General features: G+C 41.8%; 1 protein-coding gene across 1 annotated transcript in view; it reads left to right on the top strand.

Moving 5' to 3' along the window:
* Positions 1-2,525: 2,525 nt before the first annotated feature.
* fkbp1b (FKBP prolyl isomerase 1B) overlaps positions 2,526-21,961 on the top strand; it is a 44,597-nt gene continuing 25,161 nt past the window's right edge. Inside the window, exons 1-2 of the mRNA XM_068023052.1 lie at positions 2,526-2,690; positions 3,293-3,340. Of these exons, the coding sequence (XP_067879153.1) occupies positions 2,654-2,690; positions 3,293-3,340 (85 nt within the window). The 5' untranslated portion in view covers positions 2,526-2,653. The remainder of the gene's footprint in view (positions 2,691-3,292; positions 3,341-21,961) is intronic.

Here is a 21,961-nt window from a genome sequence, read left to right as displayed (position 1 = left end):
GTGGGACAGAAAAATGAAATAGCAAGTTACTGGAAGCTCAGGATCACACTTGCAGATTGAGTGGAGGTGTTCAGCAAAGTGATCACCCAAGCTGCATTTGGTCATATTTTTAAGCCATGTTACAAATGATAAACATAGAATACAAGCATTTGTTTTTACAGTTCCTTTATTCTCACATTTGCATTGTTTCTAGCAATGTGTAAGTAGTTGTAAGCAATTCAATTAAGCAAACCTCTAAGAATTAATTTGGATGATGTAAAAGATATGAAATATAAAGCACAGTTAGAAATCACTGCATACCTCAATGTACAACAACACACTCATAGAGAGACTCCCTTTTTGTCTATGCCTTTTGTTATTGGAATAAGGATTTTTGTCCAGGTTGTCCTTCTCCATCTCTGAAATATGAGCCTGCAACATGAATGTTGGTATCAAACGTAGCTCATCAAGTGAGGTATTTGTTCATCTAGGACTGTCATAGACATGCAGTGGCACTTTTCTGTGAGTTTAACAAAAGTATGTTTGCACGGTGAATTTCAGTAAGTATTTGCATTCGAAAATCACCTCACCCCTGCTGGGTGCAATTAAAGCAGCTACGTTGGTTTTTTAAGCATTATTGAGGAAAACTAGTTCAAGAAAACAATTTGGCTTTGCTTAAGTGATTACTGGTTTCTTCTCCTCCCATCTCTTTCCCAGTTCTTAGTCTTTTCGTGACTTTGCAATTCTTTTCGTGACCTTGCATTCTTTTAATAAAAGATCACTGTCAACAAGAAAATAAAATGCATTGTGCAAAGGGCCCATTGCAATGGTAACAAGCTAGGCAGTTCAATATCTAATCCATAAGATGGTACCTCCAACAATGTAGTCTTCTCTCGGTACTGTACTGAACTGCATTGCGTTAAATTCCGCTCTCATGTCCTGGACTGGGGCTTGAACTCAATGACCTCCTGACTCAGGTGACAGTACAGCCAGAGTTTTACATTGGGTGGGAGGTCCCACCCACCGGCCAAAAAGTTGGGGTGAGTCCACTTCTGCTGGGGCTGGGAGCCACGCCAGAATTTTACGTGGCCCAGGCCCTTAATTGGTCTTGGGCAGAACTTCTGCCCCTCTGAAGCAGGAAGTCCTGCCTTCAAGACCTGCTGGCCAATCAGCGGGCTGGCAGCGCTCAGCCCCAACAGTGCCACTGGGAGTGGTGATCAATGCTGGGACTGCACCGAGCCACAGCTGCAAGAGGAATGCCACTCAGAAACAAGGTAAGTCTCTGGGACCTCCCCAGGCACAATAGGTCGGTCGTGGGGTTGGGGGGGCGGGGTGATATGTAGCGGGGGTGGTTAAACCGTGGGTTAGTCATGATTGTCCACTCAGTGAGTTGAAGGATCTGCAGTTCTATCAAGACACGAGTATTATACCATGTTAAACACAGTGGCTCATTATATAAAAATAATATCCCAGTGGAAATACTTCAGTTTTGTCCATTAGAATGGAAGTTATAATAAACCTGTATAAAGCACTATTTGGCCTTAGCTGGAGTATTATGTTCCATGCTGGGCACCATAGTTTCAGAAGAGTGTTATTACATTGGAAAGGGTGCAGAAAAGATTCATGAGAATGGTTCTGGGATGAGGAACTTCAGTTATGTGGATAGGTTGGAGAAGCTGGGTCTCCTTCTTGGAAGAGATTTGATAGAGCTGTTCAAAATTATGAGGGATCTGGACAGAGTAGATAGGGAGAAGCTGTTCCCATTGGTTGATCCAGAACCAAAAGACACTGATTTAAGGTGTTTGAGAAAAAAAAGCAACAGCGATATGAGGAAAAATCTTTTCACGCAGCTAGTGGTTAGGATCTGGAATGCACTGCCTGAGTATGTGGTGCACAGATTCAATTGAGGCCTTCAAAAGAAAACTGGATAATTACCTGGGAAAAAAATTAGCAGGGCTACAGGGAAAAGGCAGAATATGACCAGGTGAGTTGTTCTTGCATTGAAACGACAGGCTGAGTGGCCTCCTGTGCTGTAAGAATTCTATGATTTTATGAAAGAGGGCTCTGGGAAGAAAAAAAAAACTATCTTTATATCTTGGAAAGCAGATACCATTACAGATGTGATTGGAAATCTTTGCCTGTGATAGAGATCTAACATATACCTATTACTGGATTTAGAAGGAGTGGGAGTAAGCAGCACTAGGGTGAACTAAATTGTTTGAATATATATTTATAATATGCATAAATATCACTTCATTTTGTTGCGTTATGTAGAGTACTCGGCACCCCTACAAAGATCTCAGTGACAATGTTCCAAAAGTTTAAAATATGTCCCGCGCTCTCCACCAGTGAAATGCCTGCAACTACTAACCCCAGCTGCTGGCTGCAGTCTCGCAACTTCCTGGAGAGAAGGGGTGGAGACAGGCTCCGCTCCCTCGCTGCTGATTGGCCCACAGCAACCACCAACATTCCAATTCCATCTGGGGAAGGGTGGGACTTCGAATGATTGACGGGCGTCGGAGACGTCACGCGTTCATTGACAGGCTGGGCTTGGCTGTTGCGTGTGATTGCAGCCGCGCTGGGTGTGCAGGGAGAGGAGACGTTGCTGCAGACTGCACTGGGGATCGTGGCAATTACCTTGGCAAAATATATTTTAAATTATTACTGTTTAAGAATGGGTGTTGAAATCGAGGTTATATCTCCAGGAGACGGTAATTCTTCTATCGCACAGGATATTTATTGTGTTTTAACTGGAGCTCCAGCATTGTAGCAAGCAGCCTTGTCTTAGTAGTCTAGACAAATTTGGTAGCAATGCAGTGAGCGTGGATTTTTAAATGGCATTTGCTGACAGCTGCGTAAAGGCTAGTACTGTACTGTAAAAGAGAGATAACGATTGCGTGATTTCACTCCGCTTGGATTTTCATTAGTAGTGCTGCTTCTGTTAGTATCCGTGCTAACGGGAAATAATTAGGCGTGTTCATATTTTACTGTTTCTACAAAGCGTGCGACTGAAAAAGGCATTTGAACTTTAGTTCCAGCAGTAGAAATCAAATCCTCCAACGGTTTAAAGCCTGAAGCAAAGCACGCATTGTGAAATAGTTAAAATGTAAAATCGTAGATCTAGTGTAAAACGCAGCCTAACATTTTAGCAACTAATTTGACACCATTTTTTCCCCTGAAAGTTAACGTGGTTTCGTGCTACCCTCCAAAATCATTTTAACGTCCAGTTGTGCAATCTATTACAAAGAATTGTGGCATTCCTTGCTCATAAACGCTAAATATCAAATGCACTAATTTCATGTCTTTTTTTTAGGCAGGACATTTCCAAAAAAGGGACAGACATGTGTTGTTCACTATATAGGTAATGTATACTATGAATCATACATTTCAGTTCAATATAAAAAGAATGTCACCAGTGGGAGGTAACGGGCATTGCAGCTTTTTGAAGATAGTGTCTATGATGGTGTTTTTGGAGTCTATTTCAATATAGAATGGTAGGGCCTAGTCTTGAATTTGCAGCCCCTCCCACATAGAGTTCTTGCTTTTAACCATGTCACCACAGCAAAATGCTGAAAGGCAGCCAGGCGCTTTCCCTTGGGAGGAAGGGAAAATTGTAGGAAGAGTTGCTCTCAGCTGCTCTTGTGTACCTCTTGGCTGCTGATTTCAGAATGGCTGGCAGAGTCCCAGGAGCAGTTCACTCATCGAGCCAGAGAGAGTGCATGGCATGAGGCGATGCAACAAAGGAGAAAATGCCTTAAGAGAAAATGAGTCTTGTTAAATATATACAAGCAACATATACATTGCTGTGGTATCAATAGTTTGCTAAGTATTGTACTTTTTCAGATAACTGTAAGTGTTGTGTATAATTCAAATTCTAAATATTCACTTTTGTGTGTCAATTAATGCAGTCGTGAGGGTAAGCAGAGTTCAGTGTCTCAGAAGGTAAAATAAGGCTGCGTCCCTATTAGTGTGATTTAAAAAAAAAAATCTGAGCATTGACTGCTAAAGTGCTGTTTCCTTTATGTGTAAAATAACTTTAATAGTCAATATCTAACTAAATGGATTAGCTATAACAAAAATATACATGTTGTAAAATTCAAATGATTATTAATCCACCATACAGTAATTAAGTGCTGAAGCATTTATAACACCATTGCAGCACTAATGGGCATAGCGGCTCACTGTGTGAGGATTCTACAGTTATTTAATGCACCTGTAGGGTGTGTTGGACTTGCATATACTTCTTGATGCAATACAAAGTTCTTTTGGCTTAAATATATTAACAGATAGGGTCTTTGCAGCATATTTTTAGCATTCCCTGTTTCAGATTTAAGGTACTGATAACCCTGGAAGCTTCATTCATTTTGGAAAGGTGGTCTTACCAGGTAAGCTACTGCTTTTTTATAAGCTGTAAAACTAATGATTACTGTCTTGCCTGGCTCACTTCTTTCTTTACTCTGTTTTGCCACCTAGTCTTAAATCTTAGAAGACGTTGATCAAAAGTCTTTTTCCCCGTATCAAATTCCATTCTCCTGACTTTTTTTAAAATGTAGAATTGATAAATAAAAGGACAACACAATTCTAGACCTTCTGTAAAGTGTCAGAAGCATTTCCCAGTATCTCATTTTGTATACAAATTTCCAATCAGGTTAGCTCCAAGATGACATACCTGGTGATGAGTTCTTTGAACCAAGCTGATTCTCTAGGGGAGTTTTGGTAATTCCTTACTTGAGCCAGGCAGGTCTGACATACTCAAGCCTGATTGATTAATGAGACCTAGATGGGATTGTTGCTACATTTTGGCAATCTTGCAAGTCAGCACTCTAATAGGTTTAAATAAGTTGTACAGTTTTAGCCAATTGAACTTTAGTAGTAACCTATGCGTGTTTGGAGTGTCTCAGCCCCAAATCTTGCTAACCTGGGCTTAAAATACTACAAATAGAATTGGTCAGTTAATTTGTTTCTCATGTTGTTTGAGGGAGGAAAGGTCCTCAGTCACGATCAGTTCTTGCTGTGCTTTGAACAGTGCCACAGGATCTTCCAATTCTACCCAAACACACAGACAAGTGCCTTGGTTTAACATCTGATCTAAAAGACACAACCTCCAGTATCGCAATGCTACTTCGATATTGCAGTGAAATTTTGTGCTGAGGTCATTTCACTAAAGTGAGAGTACAACTGATCTAAGCTAACACTGGAGCGGCGCAGTGGTTAGCACCGCAGCCTCACAGCTCCAGGGACCCGGGTTTGATTCTGGGTACTGCCTGTGCAGAGTTTGCAAGTTTTTTTTTTAGAGATACAGCACTGAAACAGGCCCTTCGGCCCACTGAGTCTGTGCCGACCATCAACCACCCATTTATACTAATCCTACACTAATCCCATATTCCTACCACATCCCCACCTGTCCCTATATTTCCCTACCACCTACCTATACTAGGGGCAATTTATAATGGCCAATTTACCTACCAACCTACAAGTCTTTTGGCTTGTGGGAGGAAACCAGAGGCCACGGAGAAAACCCACGCAGACACAGGGAGAACTTGCAAACTCCACACAGGCAGTACCCAGAATTGAACCCAGGTCGCTGGAGCTGTGAGGCTGCGGTGCTAACAACTGCGCCACTGTGCCGCCCAAGTTCTCCCTGTGTCTGCGTGGGTTTTCGCCGGGTGCTCCGGTTTCCTCCCACATCCAAAAGACTTGCAGGTGATAGGTAAATTGGCCATTGTAAATTGCCCCTAGTGTAGGGAGGTGATAGGGGATATGGGATTACTGTAGGGTTAGTATAAATGGGTGGTTGTTGGTCGGCACAGACTCGGTGGGCCGAAGGGCCTGTTTCAGTGCTGTATCTCTAAATAAATAAAATAAATAAATTGCCAGCAGGTTTGGCAGCATCTGTGGTTGAGTCACAGACCTGAAACGATAACTCTGTTTCTCTCTCCACAGATGCTGCCAGACCTGCTGAGTTTTTCCAGCATTTTCTGTTTTTATTTCACATTTCCAGCATTCACAATATTTTGCTTCTGTACTCAAGTAAATTGGTCAGATTGTACCTTTTCTTTTGTTGCTTTCTCTTTTGCAGTGATGTCAGTCTTGTTTTGGACAAGGAGTAGTTGTTCTGAAATCTTATCTGCTATAATCTTTGTTACTATGTGTGTGAGCACCTAATGTGGGCAGGACCAGCCTTCACTCTAATAGCTGTTGGGTTTGACTAGCTTTCTGACATTCATTGTCTTGTCTCACTTGCGTGTTAACCACATGGGTGACATAACACAGTGGGTTCTGGCATCTATAGAAGCGATCCCTGCAAGGAATCAGTATTTTGGGGCTTTGTGGGAGTGGAGGGGGAAGACAGATAAAACTAACAAGGAAAAACAATGACATACCCTTTTTTGATCTCTTTGCCACTGTCTCCTATGTTTTATAACTTAAGGCAGTTCTTCTCTTTGTAATGTATGCCATGCTTGCTTATATCAATGGCAAGTTTCTGGTGCCATATATGGTGCCAATCTTCTGCATCATTAAACCATTTCATCTGTTGCATTCTAAAGCTCTACTCAGTGTTTCCAGATGCCATTGTCAGCCATTTCTTCCGAAACTTCATATTCCCTGGCCAATTTAGTGCTTCAGTGGGAAAATGGTGTATGGTAATGAGCTGTAGAGATCAGAAATATTCCCATATTTAATCCTGGACTCTGTTGCAGTAGCACATCTTGACCAGAACAGCAGTGGAAGCACTACAGTTTCTTTTAATTGACTATAACATTATCCAGTAATGACACACAATTTTCCTGCAGTCAGTTGTGCTCCTGAAAGTAAATTGTCAGAACTCTGCAGAGCAATGGCAGCTAAGATCCACTTTTTCTTCAACTTCCATAGTTTCTCTAGACAACAACCTCCTTCTACAAGCCAGCTGAATACTCTGAGCCAGTGCAGTATATCTTATTTGGGGTACATACAAAATAACATAATATTGCCATCCTGACACATGGAATGGTTCAGCATCAATTTTCAGACCACCTGAATCCAATGCCTGTACCATTGGAGAATTCAGAAAATGGAAACCAAGTCTTTTATTGTTGAGACTGGACCTGCTTCGTAAATCAATATACAGCTGGATTAAGGGCATATCACAGTGTGCAGCACATAGATGATTGTTTGGCATTTCTTTGAAAACCAGGCTTTTGACGAAGTCTTTTAGCCTCAGTGCCCTGAGCTAGGAAGAGGAAAATTCAGCTAGAGGTTCCATTCTTTTTGTCCATTTAATGGCTCTGCTTATAAAGTGTATATGAGCACAGTACGAGGAAAGAATGAAGCTCAGCTGTGATTTCCTGCACAGTTGAATAGCATATCCAGGGTTACGCATGTGGAATGGCTATTTTGGTGAGATAGTGAAGGGCTGTTGGTGATTGTGGAATTGTATCCTATTGTATATAACCAGCTTCAGAAAGTGAGAAGAAACAGACCAAATCAACTAAAAATCTTCTCTTGAAAAATGTGGCATACTTAAACATTGTCCATTTTGTTTATCTTGAAACACTTGACTCACGGTTGAGTTAGTTTGAATATCCTTTGGTGTAAGTTTAACACATTTTCATGGACCATTCCAACTACAGCAATATATGATTAATTGTTTTGATCCTTTAAGTCATGATGGTCTAGCACTAATATAGTAGTTTTAATCAAGAGGATAGACAGGTGACCTGCTCTCAGACTTTTGTCAATACTCAGCCAGTTGCTATGAAGTGTCCAGGTCTTGTCCCTAAAGGGAAGTGCCTGAGCTGCATTCTACACCTCTTACAATGGTAGGTTCAAAATTTAGAACTTGCCTTGTTTTTGAATTAGGGTTTTGAATTAGGATTTTGAAAGCTACCCTGGGCCAGGAGGTGTACCAAATTGTTGTCCTAAATTTAAAAATTCTTTTACGTATTCTGCCTTTTATCATATTTTTCAATATTTTTGACTAATTTATTTTATTCTTATTCCTAAGTTTACCTTATGGTTTTCATATTTGGGTTTCTTTTCTGCTCCAGTCCATGTGTTTTATTTAACTTCCTTTTACATTTTTTCAATTTTAATACTTTACTTCCCTTTTTACTTCTGCCATTTATTTCATTTTTTTCCCTGCTGTTTTGAACTTTGGTGCACTCATTTTTTTTCCTAAAGCTGTGTCTCCTATCAGATGCCTAATACTCTGGGCCAAAACCCTAGAACTCCCTCTCTAATAGCAGTTGGGGACTGTACCACATGGACTGCAATGATTCAAAAAGGTAGGTCACCACCACCTTCTGAAGGGCAAATAGAGATGGGCAATAAATGCTGGCCTTTTTCAGTGACACCCACATCACATGAATGAATATTTTTTACATGCATGTTTAGTTTAATTTATTCACTGAGATAGCAAGGGTCAGACATTAACATTGAAAAGTATGCACTGAAGAACCTCATAAATTCCAGGCTTTATAGGGTACATATTTTAGAGCACTCAATATACTTAATCTGGACTTTTTTTAATGACATTAGATTGATTTTGAAATAATGGCCAACATTTTCTGAAACCCTAATAAACTAAGTACAGCAATGAGACCAAGTAGAATTGCACTCAAATTTCCTGCTAGTTTTAAGGGAACATTTCCTGCTGCCCTGCTCCTTCGTTCTGGAGGTCCAGCTAAGATGATAAACTCATCATGTGTTGAATTTTATCGAGTCTGAATTGGCACTATATAGCAGAGCACACCAATGCATGGGACTCCAGTACTTATTCTGATTTTGGGGCATTCAGACTCAAATAGCAATGATCTTGAATCAAGTACATTTACAAATACAAGAATATTTACTAAATTAATCAGTGCTACAACCTTACGCAATTAATCCTTCATGCTCACTCATATTCAACAGTCATACATAACACTGCAGTAAAGAAAGTAGTGGAAGCAATAGCTTCATTCTTAATCTCATCCATATAAGGTAAAATAATGAGACTGAGTTTTATAAGTAATACCTTACTTTACAAAAACTGAACATGAAGAGTACTTGTAACTTTTGGAATATTTCTAAAAAAGTGATTTTCCTATTTCAGTGTAATTTCAACTTTTCATTCATTGATGTAGGCATCTTTGGCAAAGCAATTATTTGTTGCCCATCCCTAATTGCCCTTGAGAAGGTGGTGGTGAGCCAGCTTGTTTAACACAACTGAGTGAAATGGCCCAGCAAGCCAGTTAAGAGTTAATCTCATTACTGTGAATCTGGAGTTACATATCGTCCAGACTGAGTAAGGATGGTAGATTTCCTTCTCTAAACTATGTTAGTGAAGCAGATGGGTTTTTAGGATAATCCGGTTAGTTTCCTGGTCACCATTACTGATACTAGTATTTTATTCCCGACTTGCTTCATTAATTGAATTTAAATTCCCCAGCTACTGTGGCGGAATTTGAACCTTGTCTCTGGATTACTAGTCCAGTAACATAGCCAGTATGCTACAGTGCCTTTAAATACTATTGTAATAAAATTCCTACTGAAAGTCTCCATTAAAACTATTGGGCAAAGCAGGAATGCATATTTTTGTACCTATCACTGTTCACTGTGTTTTTCATGTACTTTTGTACAACTTTCTAATCTTGGAAGCACTGATTCTGGTACCGCAGTCGCTGGTTGCAAACTGACGCCTCACCAAAATGGTTATTCCTCATGTATGAGCCTCAGAAGGCTTTGGCTTTCAGCAGGATTCATTGGATAGCAGTCAGGAATGGGAAATCTAATGACTTTTCCCTCTCCTAGGGGCCTGTTGTAGCATGCTAAATACTGCTGTGGTCAAGATAGTTAACTCATGACAGACTCTGGATCAAATTTGAGACTTTCTATTCTGTATGACTTCATGCTACGTTGAACAGTGCTTTTATCCATTAGATCATCAGTGTGCTGCTTAATGTACATTTTGATATGTTTGTCTATTAAACATAAATTTTTGCCTTCCTTTGAATTCAAATATTTGCTTTGTTTTCTGCCTGACTATAAACAAAAGTATTAAGGAGTAACCTTTCCCTACTATAATATTTTAATACTTATCAGGCTTTGACATGCAGTATGCAATTCATAAAATATAATCTTTGCTAGTTATTCAGATATGCGCCTGACCTTGGTTTAGAATCCTAGAATAGTTCCGGACATCGCTGTGATCTCAATCACTTATTGGATTTTCACCAAGCTTGATCATTGACTTTCTGTCATCAGATTCTGGCTTCCATTTAAAACTGAGATTTAGAAACCGTATATATACATATACACATCTTGATCAAGACTTTTTATGACCAGTAATGTTCTAACCAATAAGTTAAGCAGTTATTCATCCGATTTGATCACTCACTTTCAGTTGTTATCCTGTCTCCATAAATGCTGATTATTACTTAGGAACACTTTATTGGATAGCTAACATACTAGTGAATTTGTTTTGTAAAAATGGCCATAATAGAAACTCTTGAATCAATCCCTTCATCTACAAGCAATACAGACCCACCTCATGTTCAGTAGTCACAAGTATTCAGAGTATTACATAAGCTGTTTCCTCTTTTCAGATTTTAGGCTTATTACAAAAGTGGGTAGAATAGAAATTTGTTTAAGTGCAGTTCTTAGTGTAGTTAATGTATTTATAACAATATTTCCTTCTGCACTATTTAAATGCAGTCATCAACCCATATGAAATAAATGGCTAAAACCATGCATAAAGATATATAATGTGAACATGTTAAATAGTCAGTTACCAAAATAACTAAATTCAACAAAGTCACCTGATTAGGTTTAAAAAATGAACTCCTTATTTGATTTAGCGACTTCAGTCATTCATCTGCAGTTGCTTTTTGGAGACGATGCAAAAAGGGGCAGTGCATGCTATTAATCCTAAGAATATTAGCAGGTGAAAGGAAGTGACTGGGACACCTGGGTGTGCATCTCTTTTTTTTTTTTGCAGTTCACCCACTGTTTTACTGCCGGGCATTTAGATTGATTCTATGCAAAATAAAACCAATTACTGTTATGGCAGTTCCTTGGGAACATTCAAGAATTTATACTTTAAAGGCATGTTAATACAGTTGTACAATGTACAGTGAAATGTTATCTTTTTCAGTTCACAATATAAATATCATTCTTGGTACTTGCATGTATTTGGGAAGAAAAAAAATACTTATTTACTGAATGAACATAGTTCTTGTGCTTGTGTGGAGGTGGTCTTTGAGATGTGTACTACAGTCCAAGTACAATTTTTTTTTTTGCTGCTATATACGTTACATTATTCAGCTCCACTATTCAATGAGGCAAGCCAGTTTTCCTACAGAAGCTGCTGTTTCTAATGTAATTAGACAGAATTGGTCTCTTTCAGTATCACTAATTTTACATATGGTGTAATGTGAGAACCAAATACTTAACAATATGTTGTGTTGTAACTTGTAGTAGCATAGGCCCATATTTTCCTCACTGTGTAAACTAAATCTGTTCACTTTCATAAATTCCATTACTGTGTGATCCCCTGAAGTGATTTCTTCCTGTTTGATAAATACTGATATGTAAGTAATATAGTAGCAAACCAAATTTGTAAGCTGTTTAGTGTCAGTAATGTGCTGATTTTTTTTTTGCACATAAACAGTTGGTACTTTCCACAAGTGGGTTTTGCAAATAATTCAAATCTTGTCAAACTAACAATTTTCAAATAGAGGTTCCGAAGTATTTAGAGTCATAGAGAGAGAGAGCAACGAAACAGGCCCTTCGGCCCAACGAGTCCGCGCCGACTATCAACCACCCATTTATACTAATCCTACATTAATCCCATTTTTTCCCTCTCACATCCCCACCTTCCCTCAATTCTCCTACCACCTACCTACACTAGGGGCAATTTTTTTTACAATAGCCAATTTACCTATCAACCCGCAAGTCTTTGGCATGTGGGAGGAAACTGGAGCACCTGGAGGAAACACACGCGGTCACAGGGAGAACTTGCAAACTCTGCACAGGCAGTAGCCCCCCAGAACCGAACCTGGGTCACTAGAGCTGTGAGGCTGCAGTGCTAACCACTGCGCCGCCCTTTCTTACCCCTTTGTGCAAGGCTGAGGGAAAAAATAAACCATTCTTCTAAACTAAAACTTGCTTTATCTATTTAAAAAAAACCTTTTTTGTTTCAATGGACATTTAATTCCAAAATTTATCTTCAAATGTATATAAATGTTCAAATCTCCCAACAGCAATCTACACCTGAAGAAAGGAGACTCCACACTTTTAATACTCAATTTTCAGTACCAGAGGGGTTAACTGGTAGTCATTAACACTTAAAAGGGTACTGACACTGAAATGGGCAAGATTTAACTTTCTGTGGCAAGTTTAGTTTGTGTTTACCACGCAAGTACAGAACTTCATGCCATTCAAAACATTGCAGTGGTGAGGCAGACAACGAGATGCCATTTTTCGCAAAGCATCTCTGACGGCAAATTTTGGATTTCTACATTTAAGTCTGCATCTGCCCTGATCTGACGTTTCTGTAGCATCTGTGTATTAATAACAGTGAATGCCATTAACCTTGATATTTTAACAGCAAATATTGGGGCAGAATGCATAAATCATATTTATTGCAGTAGAGATCAAAGGCAGTGACTGTCATACTTGTACACTTTAACAAGTAATGTCATTTAACCACACTTCATGCCTCAACTGCATTGTTCCTTGCATCCCATTTCTACTGAATGTTTAGCTTGACTACAATTAGAAATGCACCCAGTTACTTTATTTTTGAAATACCTTTTTGCTGCCCAAGTCAAGAACGGGCAGTTGAACTAATGAAGAGCTGCGTTTATGAATCACGTACTTGCAGATTTAAATGAATGAAACTTTAAATTGTAATTCTTTGCCTCACACTCAAGGTCCTTTTGAAGTTACAGTTGTGCTCTCCCTTATTTGGCAGCATAGCCATATTTACCTCATAGAGCAGCTTGATTCAGTTCTTCTGATCATAAAGAATAATACTTCACCAGTTGAGGATTTGATGTATCATGCTGACATTTCTGTTTCCTATACATATTTGCTAGCAGCCGAATCAGTGCAGAATCATTTGTGGATTATAACCTGCTGGTGAATACTGCAGATAGAAATGTATAACTTCACAGTTCTATCAAGAAGGGATGAACAGGTTGGGTCTCTTTTCTGTCGAAATGAGAATGCTGAGGGGTGGCCTAATAGAGGTCTTTAAAATCATGAAAGGTTTCGATAGAGTAGACACAGAGGGCTGAATTTTTGTTGGTCTGAGGAAGCAATTTCCTGCTACTGGCTGGTGTGTGCTGGTCTGCTGGCATGTTCCTGCCTCTTGCGTATGTTTTTGGAGGCTGCTTCAGGGGAGTGACAGCTACCCAACCGCCAGAGGTGGGTAGCCAATTAGGCCTATTAAAGTGCCTATTGTGGGCACTCATCAGACGCTGTCTGGAATTTTGCAGACAGCAGGCGGGCCCCCAGCTGAGGCCGAAGTCAGGCAGATAGATGGACTGGTTCCCCCTGCACAATGATGGCCTGGTAGCTCTGGCCGCTTTTTATTTTTAAACTTTCTAAAGTCTTCAGAAGGAGCCTCGTATGTTGAGGCAATCCCTCATTCTCTACTTATATCGGCAGCGCCCACCTTTCTCGGTAAGGCTGCCAGCTGCACAGAGCCTCGGATGCTCCTATTGGCTCTCTAGGCTGTGGACCGTTAAATTTCCCCCAGGGTCCTGCTGCCGCCATTTTTGGATTCCTAACCTGCGTTTTATCCTGATGATGGTTTTGGAACCTGGGAATGAAAATCCAGCCCGGAGTGTTTCCACTTGTGGGGAAGAGCAAAACACAGGCCAGAGCCATAGCTATAAGATAGTCCCTAAGAAATCAAATTGGGAATTCAGAGGGAGTCTCTTTATCCAGAGAGTGGTGATAATGTGGAACTCGCTATCATAGAGTAGTTGCAGCAAATAGTATAGATGCATTTAAGAGGAAACTAGATAAGCATAGAAGGAAGAAGTGGTAATGCCGACACCTTCCTTCCTTTTGGCCTCCTTGTCTCGAGTGACAATGGGTAAGCACCTAGAACTGGTCAGTGGTTTGTGGAGCAGCGCATGGAGTGGCTATAAAGGCCAATTCTAGAGAGACAGATTCTTCCACAGGTGCTGCAGATAAAGTTGGTTGTTTGCCAACACTACCGTTTCATAAATCAGCAGAGAAACTCTTCAAAAATCAAGCGATTTGGAATAAAAAACCATGAATTGCTATTTTTGTTTGAAATAAACCAATATATATTGATAGCTGGTCTATAAACCTCAATAGTCGCTTATATTTACTCCATTTGGGCATAACAAGGCCTAATTTCAGGGACCAATGTCCTTCCCAAGGATGTCTGAATATCTGACCCGAGTTTGAACCAGGTCATTTTTCTGGCTAAGATGAGCATTTGGCCATTTGCATAGGCTAATGAAGGATCTGATTCCTGATTTAGGACCTCTCTCGGACATTGGGATGCCAAGATATCAGGTCAGCTCCCACAAATGGGGATGTCTCTTGGAAGGCTGTCTCTTACCTTTGTGGAGTTCACTCAAGTGGGGGGCCTATGAGCGTTCTCTCTCGGAAGACGCAGGAGTCTCCTTTACCCCCTCTTTCTCCATCTCTTAGCCACAGACACTCTCTCTACTTCTCTCCCCTGCCCAATCTTGAGCCTTGGGAAACGGCACCTGATTGCTTTGACAATGGGGTTTCCCTGGCTCTTTGTATGAGCAAACCTGGAACTCCGCATCTCTGCCCCCTCCTCGGGGCTCTTTAACTGCTTTGTGGGTTGGGCCGAGAGTGCTGAATCTGCCAACACAGCCTTTCTCTCTGGCTTCAACACAAACTTTGGAACCACATACTATATGACCCCATAGCTTGAGCAGAATGCCAGCATGTAGCACAAAGTACCTCTTTGTGCATTATCATTTTAGGCTGGAAGAAGCAACATGGGCAGGCCCACTTACAGTTTCCACTGCAGTCTACTCCAGAGTGTAGGTGCACACTCAGACGCAAGTGATCGGGTCCGTATGTGGAGTTCCACACTGCATGCACATGCGGAAAAGAACAATTTAAAAATCCTGAATTTTCGGAGCCTGAAGGCAAGAAAAGCTGAATTTGAGAAATCATTTGTCTCCCAATCAATTCGCAAGCGTTGGCTAGTCTGAAGACTGGAATAGAGGGTTATGTTGATAGGCGGTGGCATAGTGGTATTATCACTGGACTAGTAACCCAGGGTATTTCTCTGGGGACATGGGTTCGAATCCCACCACAGCAGAAGGTGGAATTTGAATTTAATTAATAAATCTGGAATTAAAAGCTAGTTTAATGATGGCCATGAAACCATTGTCGATTGTTGCAAAAACCCATCTGGTTCACTAATGTCCTTTAGGGAAGGAAATCTGCTGTCCTTGCCTGGTCTGGCCTACATGTGACTCCAGACCCACAGCAATGTGCCCTCTGAAATGGCCTAGCAAGCCACTCAGTTGTACCTAACCGCTACGAAGTCAATAAAAAGGAATGAAACCGGACGGACCACCTGGCATCAACCTAGGCACCGGAAACAACAACGGCAACCCCAGCCCTGTCGACCCTGCAAAGTCCTCCTTACTAACATCTGGGGGCTTGTGCCAAAGTTGGGAGAGCTGTCCCACAGACTAGTCACGCAGCAGCCTGATATAGTCATACTCACGGAATCATAACTTACAGACAATGTCCCAGACACGGCCATCACCATCCCTGGGTATGTCCTGTCCCACCAGCAGGACAGACCCACCAGAGTTGGCGGGACAGTGGTATACAGTAGGGAGGGAGTTGCCCTGGGATTCCTCAACATCGACTCTGGATGCATGAAGTCTCATGGCATCAGGTCAAACATGGGCAAGGTAACCTCCTACTGATTACCACCTACTGCCCTCCCTCAGCTGATGACTCAGTATTTCATTATGTTGAACACCACTTGGAGGAAGCACTGAGGGTAGCAAGGGCACAAAATGTACTCTGGGTGGGGGACTTCAATGTCCATCACCAAAAGTGGCTCGGTAGCACCACTACTGACCGAGCTGGCCGAGTCCTAAAGGACATAGCTGCTTGACTGGGTCTGCGGCATGTGGTGGGGGAACCAACATTAGGGCAAAACATACTTGACCTCGTCCTCACCAATCTGCCTGCTGCAGATGCTTCTGTCCATGACAGTATTGGTAGGAGTGACCATCGCACAGTCCTTGTGGAGACAAAGTCCTGCCTTCGCATTGAGGATACCATCCTTCGTGTTGTGTGGCACTATCACCGTGCTAACTGGGATAGATTTCGAACAGATCTAGCAATGCAAAACTGGGCATCCATGAGGCGCTGTGGGCCATCAGCAGCAGCAGAATTGTACTCAACCACAATCTGTAACCTCATGGCCCGGCATATCCCCCACTCTACCATTACCATCTAGTCAGGAGACCAACCCTGGTTCAATGAAGAGTGCAGGAGGGCATGCCAGGAGCAGCACCAGGCATACCTCAAAATGAGGTGTCAACCTGGTGAAGCTACAGCACAGGACTATCTGTGTGCCAAACTGCATAAGCAGCATGCGATAGACAGAGCTAAGCGATCCCATAACCAACAGATCAGATCTAAGCTCTGCAGTCCTGCTACATCCAGCCGTGAATGGTGGTGGACAATTAAACAACTAACTGGAGGAGGTGGCTCCACAAATATCCCCATCCTCAATGATGGGGGAGCCCAGCACATCATTGGGAAAGATAAGGCTGAAGCATTTGCAACAATCTTCAGTCAGAAGTGCCGAGTTGATGATCCATCTCTGTCTCCTTCTGAAGTCCCCAGCATCACAGATGCCAGACTTCAGCCAATTCGATTCACTCCGCGTGATGGAATACTCTCCACTTGCCTGGATGGGTGCAGCTCTAACAGCACTCGAGAAGCTCGATACCATCCAGGACAAAGCAGCTCTCTTGATTGGCACCCCATCTCCAAACATTCACTCCCTCCACCACCGACGCACAGTGGCAGCAGTGTGTACCATCTACAAGATGCACTGCAGCAATGCACCAAGGCTCCTCAGACAGCACCTTCCAAACCTGCGACCTCTACCAACTAGAAGGACAAGGGCAGCAAATACATGGGATCACCACCACCTGCAAGTTCCCCTCCAAGTCACACACCATCCTGACTTGGAACTATATCGCCGTTCCTTCACTGTCGCTGGGTCAAAATCCTGGAACTCCCTTCCTAACTGTGGGTCTACCTACCCCAAATGGACTGCAGCGGTTCAAGAAGGCAGCTCACCACCACCTTCTCAAGGGCAATTAGGGATGGGCAATAAATGCTGGCCTGGCCAGCGTCGCCCACATCCCATGAATGAATAAATTTTTTAAAAAAATAGATGAGGGAAGGCTTGAGTGGAAGATAAGGGCCTCCATCCGGGGCTCGGTGCCGGCACTTCCATGTTGGAAGGCCGCCTTGTCGCTGATAAAATTCAGCCCTAGGAGTCACAATTTAAAAATAAGAGGTCTTCCATTTAAGACGGAGACGAGGAGACATTTTTTTTTCTCTGAGGGTTGTGAGTCTTTGGCGCAGTCTTCTTCAAAAGGTATTGGAAGCAGATTCTTTTAAATATTAGTAAGGCAAGGGTAGATAGATTCTTGATAAGCAAGAGCGTGAAAGATTATCGGGGATAGGCAGGAACGTGGAGTCGAAATTACAATCAAATCAGCCATGATCTTATTGAATGGTGAAGCAGGCTCAAGGGGCCGAATGGCCTACTCCTCCTTCTAATTCGTATGTTTGTAAGAATGTGCAGCAACAGTGGGACCTGATGGTGCATGTGCATCATTTTTGAAGGTGGGAGGACATATTAAGAGTGGTTAGCAAAGCATATGAGTCCTTGGGTTTCATAGAGGCATTGAGTACAAAAGCAGGGAAGTTATGCTGAGCCTTCATGAAGCTCTGGTGAGGCTCCAACTGGATTATTGTGTCCAGATCTGGTCACCACACTTCAGGAACAATGTGAGGGCCCTTGAGAGGGTGCAGAGGAGATTTACCAGAATGGTTCCAGGGAGGGGGGGATTTTATTTACAGGGTTAGGTTGGAAAAGCTGGGGGGTTTTTTCTCCCTGGATCAAAGGAGATTGTAGGGACATTTGATAGATGTGTACAAGATTATGATGGGCTTAGTTAAGTTAGACAAGGAAAAACTATTCCCTTTAACTGATGGCGCAAGGACTACGCGACACAGAATGAAGGTTTTGGTCAAGAGATGCAGGGGGTATATGAGAAACTTTTTTCCGCAGCAAGTGTTAATGATCTGAAACTGGCTGCCAATGAGGGTGATGAGAGACTATCAATGATTCTAAAAGGAAATTGGATGGGCACTTGAAGAAAATAAACGTGCAGGGCTACAGGAATCGAGCTGGGGAGTGGGACTGATTGGATTGCTCCGCGGAGAGCCAGCTTGGACTCGATAGGCCAAAGAGCTTCCTTCTATGCCGTAAATTACTCTGACTCTGACTGTAAGGGAAAATCCGTCGAGAAACGCTGCTAATCTGAAGTCTTGCTGAAAGTGGAGCATGGGAGTCAGCAATAGCCCCATCACCAACCCACAGTTGCTTCCAGTGAGTTTTGGTACCAGGAACAAGAATAAAACAGGAGTTAGAGTTCTCAATTGGGGCAAGGCCAATTTTATTAAAGTGGACTGGAAACAGCTACTTGAAGGTAAATTAGTGTCAGAGGCATTCAAAGGGGAGTTTCAAGAGGTTCAGAGTAAACATGTTCCCGCAAAGAAAAAGGGTGGGACGGCCAAATCTAGAGCCCCTGGATGTCTAGGAGATTACAGGGTAAGATAAGGCAGAAAAGGAAAGATTATGTCCAAACACAGAGGACTCATTACACTCCTCTTTAGTTTCTGCAGTAGAAAGTGGAATCAAAAAGAAAATTGGGAAAGCCAAGAGAGGGCATGAAAGAATATTGGCAAACAAAATCAAGGTGAACCCGAAGATGTTTTATCAATACATTAGGAGTAAGAGGATAACTAAGGAAAGAGTAGGGCCCATAAAAGACCAAAAAGGTAACCTATGTGTAGGGGTGGAAGATGTTGGTATTGTTCTTAATGAATACTTTGTGTCTGTTTTCACAAAAGAGGGGGATGATGCAGATATTGTAGTTAAAAAAGAGGGGGTGTGAAGTAATGGATGTGATCAACATAGGAAGAACGGACGTATCAATGGGATTATCATCCTTGAAAGTTGAAAATCACCAGGGCCGGATGAAATCTACCCCAGGCTGTTCGAGGAAGCAAGAGAGGAAATAGCGGAAGTTCTGATCATTTTCCAGTCCTGACTGGATAGAGGTGTGGTGCTGGAGGATTGGAGGACTGCAAACGTTGTATCCCAGTTTAAAAAGGGAGCGAGAGATAGACTGAATAATTGCAGGCTAGTCAGTCTAACCTCAGTAGTGGGCAAATTATTGGAATCTATTCTGAGACACAGGATAAGCTGTCACTTAGAAAGGCAAAGATTAATCAAGCATAGTCAGCATGGATTTGTTGAGGGAAGATCTTGTCTGACCAACTTGATCACATTTTTTGAAAAAGTAACAAGGAAGATAGATGAGGGTAGTGATGTGGTCTGCATGTATTTTAACAAGGCTTTTGACATGGTTCCACATGGCAGACTGGTTTAAAAAAAAAAATAAAATCCCATGGTATCCAGGGAAAATGTGGATACAAAATTGGATCAGTGGCAGGAAACAAAGGGTAATTGTTGACGGGTATTTTTGCGACTGGAGGGCTGTTTCCAGTGGCATTCCGCGGGTCTCAATACTAGACCCCCTGGTTTTTGTGGTATATATTAACGTTTTGGATGTAAATATGGGGGGCATGAACAAGAAGTTTGCAGATGACACAAAGATTGGCCGTGTGGTAGATAGTTGTAGGCTGCAGGAAGACATCGATGGACTGGGCAGAAAAGTGGCAAATGGAATTCAACCCGGAGACCTGTGAAGTGATGCATTTGGGGAGGTCAAACAAGGCAAAGGAATACACGATTAATGGGAAAATACTGATAAGTGTAGAGGAAGTGAAGGACCTTGGAGTAAGTATCCACAGATCCCTGAAGGTAGCAGGGCAGGTCAATAATGTGGTTAAGAAGGCGTATGGAATCCTTTCCTTTATTATCTGAGGTATAGAATATAAGAGCAAGGAGGTTATGCTGGAACTGTATAACTTATTGGTTAGGCCACAACTTGAGTACTGTGTGCAGTTCTGGTCACCTCACAACAGAAAGGATGTAATTGCACTAGAGAGGGTACAGGGGAGATTTATGAGGATGCTGCCGGGACTGGAAAAATGCAGCTATGAGGAAAGATTGAATAGGCTGGGATTGTTCTCCTTGGAACAGAGAAGGCTGAGGGGAGATTTGAATGAAATGTACAGAATTTTGAGGGACCTACAAAGAGTGGTGGTGAAGGGCCTATTTACCTTAGCAGAGAGGTCAGTGACTAGGGGGCATCGATTTAAAGTGATTGGTAGAAAGATTAGAGGGGAGATGAGGAAAATATTTTCACCCAGAGGGTGTTGGGGGTCTGGAACCCACTGCCTGAAAGGGTAGTTGAGGCAGAAACCCTCTACTCATTCAAAACAAGTGGATATGCACCTCAAGTGCTGTGATCTGCAGGCTACGGGCCAAATGCTGGAAGGTGGGACTAGAATGGGTGGAACGCTTTTTGGCTGGCACAGACATGATGGACCTAGTGGCGCCTCTCTTGTCATAAACTTTCTATAACTTCTATGAATGGCTGCTGCATTTGAGGTTCAATTTCTGCATGATTTCGAAGCCATCCTCAAGTTGTGGTCTTTTCCTTGAGTCCTTTCATGCTCTATGGGTTTCTGCACTGAGGTGAATATGCTCATCAGTCAAGATAGCCTTGATTTGGCTTGTGGAACACCTTTACTGAAAAGATGTTCTTAATTGTCATGCATATAGCAGAGGAAGTGGCATCTTGGTCTGAAAATCAGGGGTTCTAGATGTTGTGTGCAGCATTGTCTCTTCAGTCTGTTTTCCTTGTTATTTTCTTTCTTATTTATAGTCTCTTCAAAACATTAAGCAGCTCATTAACTGTTTGGGAAACATAAAAATAAGCTTCAGTGAAGGTATTTGCTGATTGGACACGATTATCAAACTAGTGAGGCAGGAATATGATGAGGAAACCCAGATGCACGTGCCAGTTTGATAGACAGGTCCTGCATTGAACCTAAAAGGTAGAAAATAATGGCCAATACGTAAAATCAAATGTAGTTGAGACATTCAAACTGTAATATATGTTACAAATGGCCTGTCTATAATGGTTGCTGTCTAAAATAGGAAGTGCAGGAGTCTTGATTATATTAGGGTCCATTGTTAACTTTGAAACTCCTGGGAGAGTTACTGAAATTCTCAAGTGATTGATGTGGGGCACCTCTGTGCACTGAAGACCATGTTTGTATATCAATACAAGTATAATATAATGAAATTGGGTAGAAAAAGGTGAGAATGTGGAATATATATTAAATAATAAAGTGCTTGAGATAATGGCAGGAAAGAAATCTGAGGATTTGATTTTAACAATGAAGAAAGTAAATAACATGTTGGGATGCACATCTAAGGATAACTTAAGTCTGAAGAGATGTTGAAATTGTATCTGATCTTGGTGAGACTTCAGTTGGAGCTTTTTGTTTATTTTTGGACTCCTTATTCCAGGATAGATTGGAGAGAGGTCAGAAAATATCCATGAGGCTGATTCCTTAAGTTATGAGGGACTTTGCCCCATGCAGAAGACGAGGATTAGCAAAGACTTTCTCGAGGTCTTTAAGAATTTTAGAGGAATTGAGAATTTAGATCCAAAATTATTGTTCTGTCGGGGCCAGGATTCAAGGACCAGACAGCACTACCCTAAGTTAAGCGGTCAAAATC

This window comes from Heterodontus francisci, chromosome 3, assembly GCF_036365525.1.
Source record: "Heterodontus francisci isolate sHetFra1 chromosome 3, sHetFra1.hap1, whole genome shotgun sequence".
Taxonomy (NCBI): domain Eukaryota; kingdom Metazoa; phylum Chordata; class Chondrichthyes; order Heterodontiformes; family Heterodontidae; genus Heterodontus; species Heterodontus francisci.
This window is presented reverse-complemented; position numbering and strand designations above follow the sequence as displayed.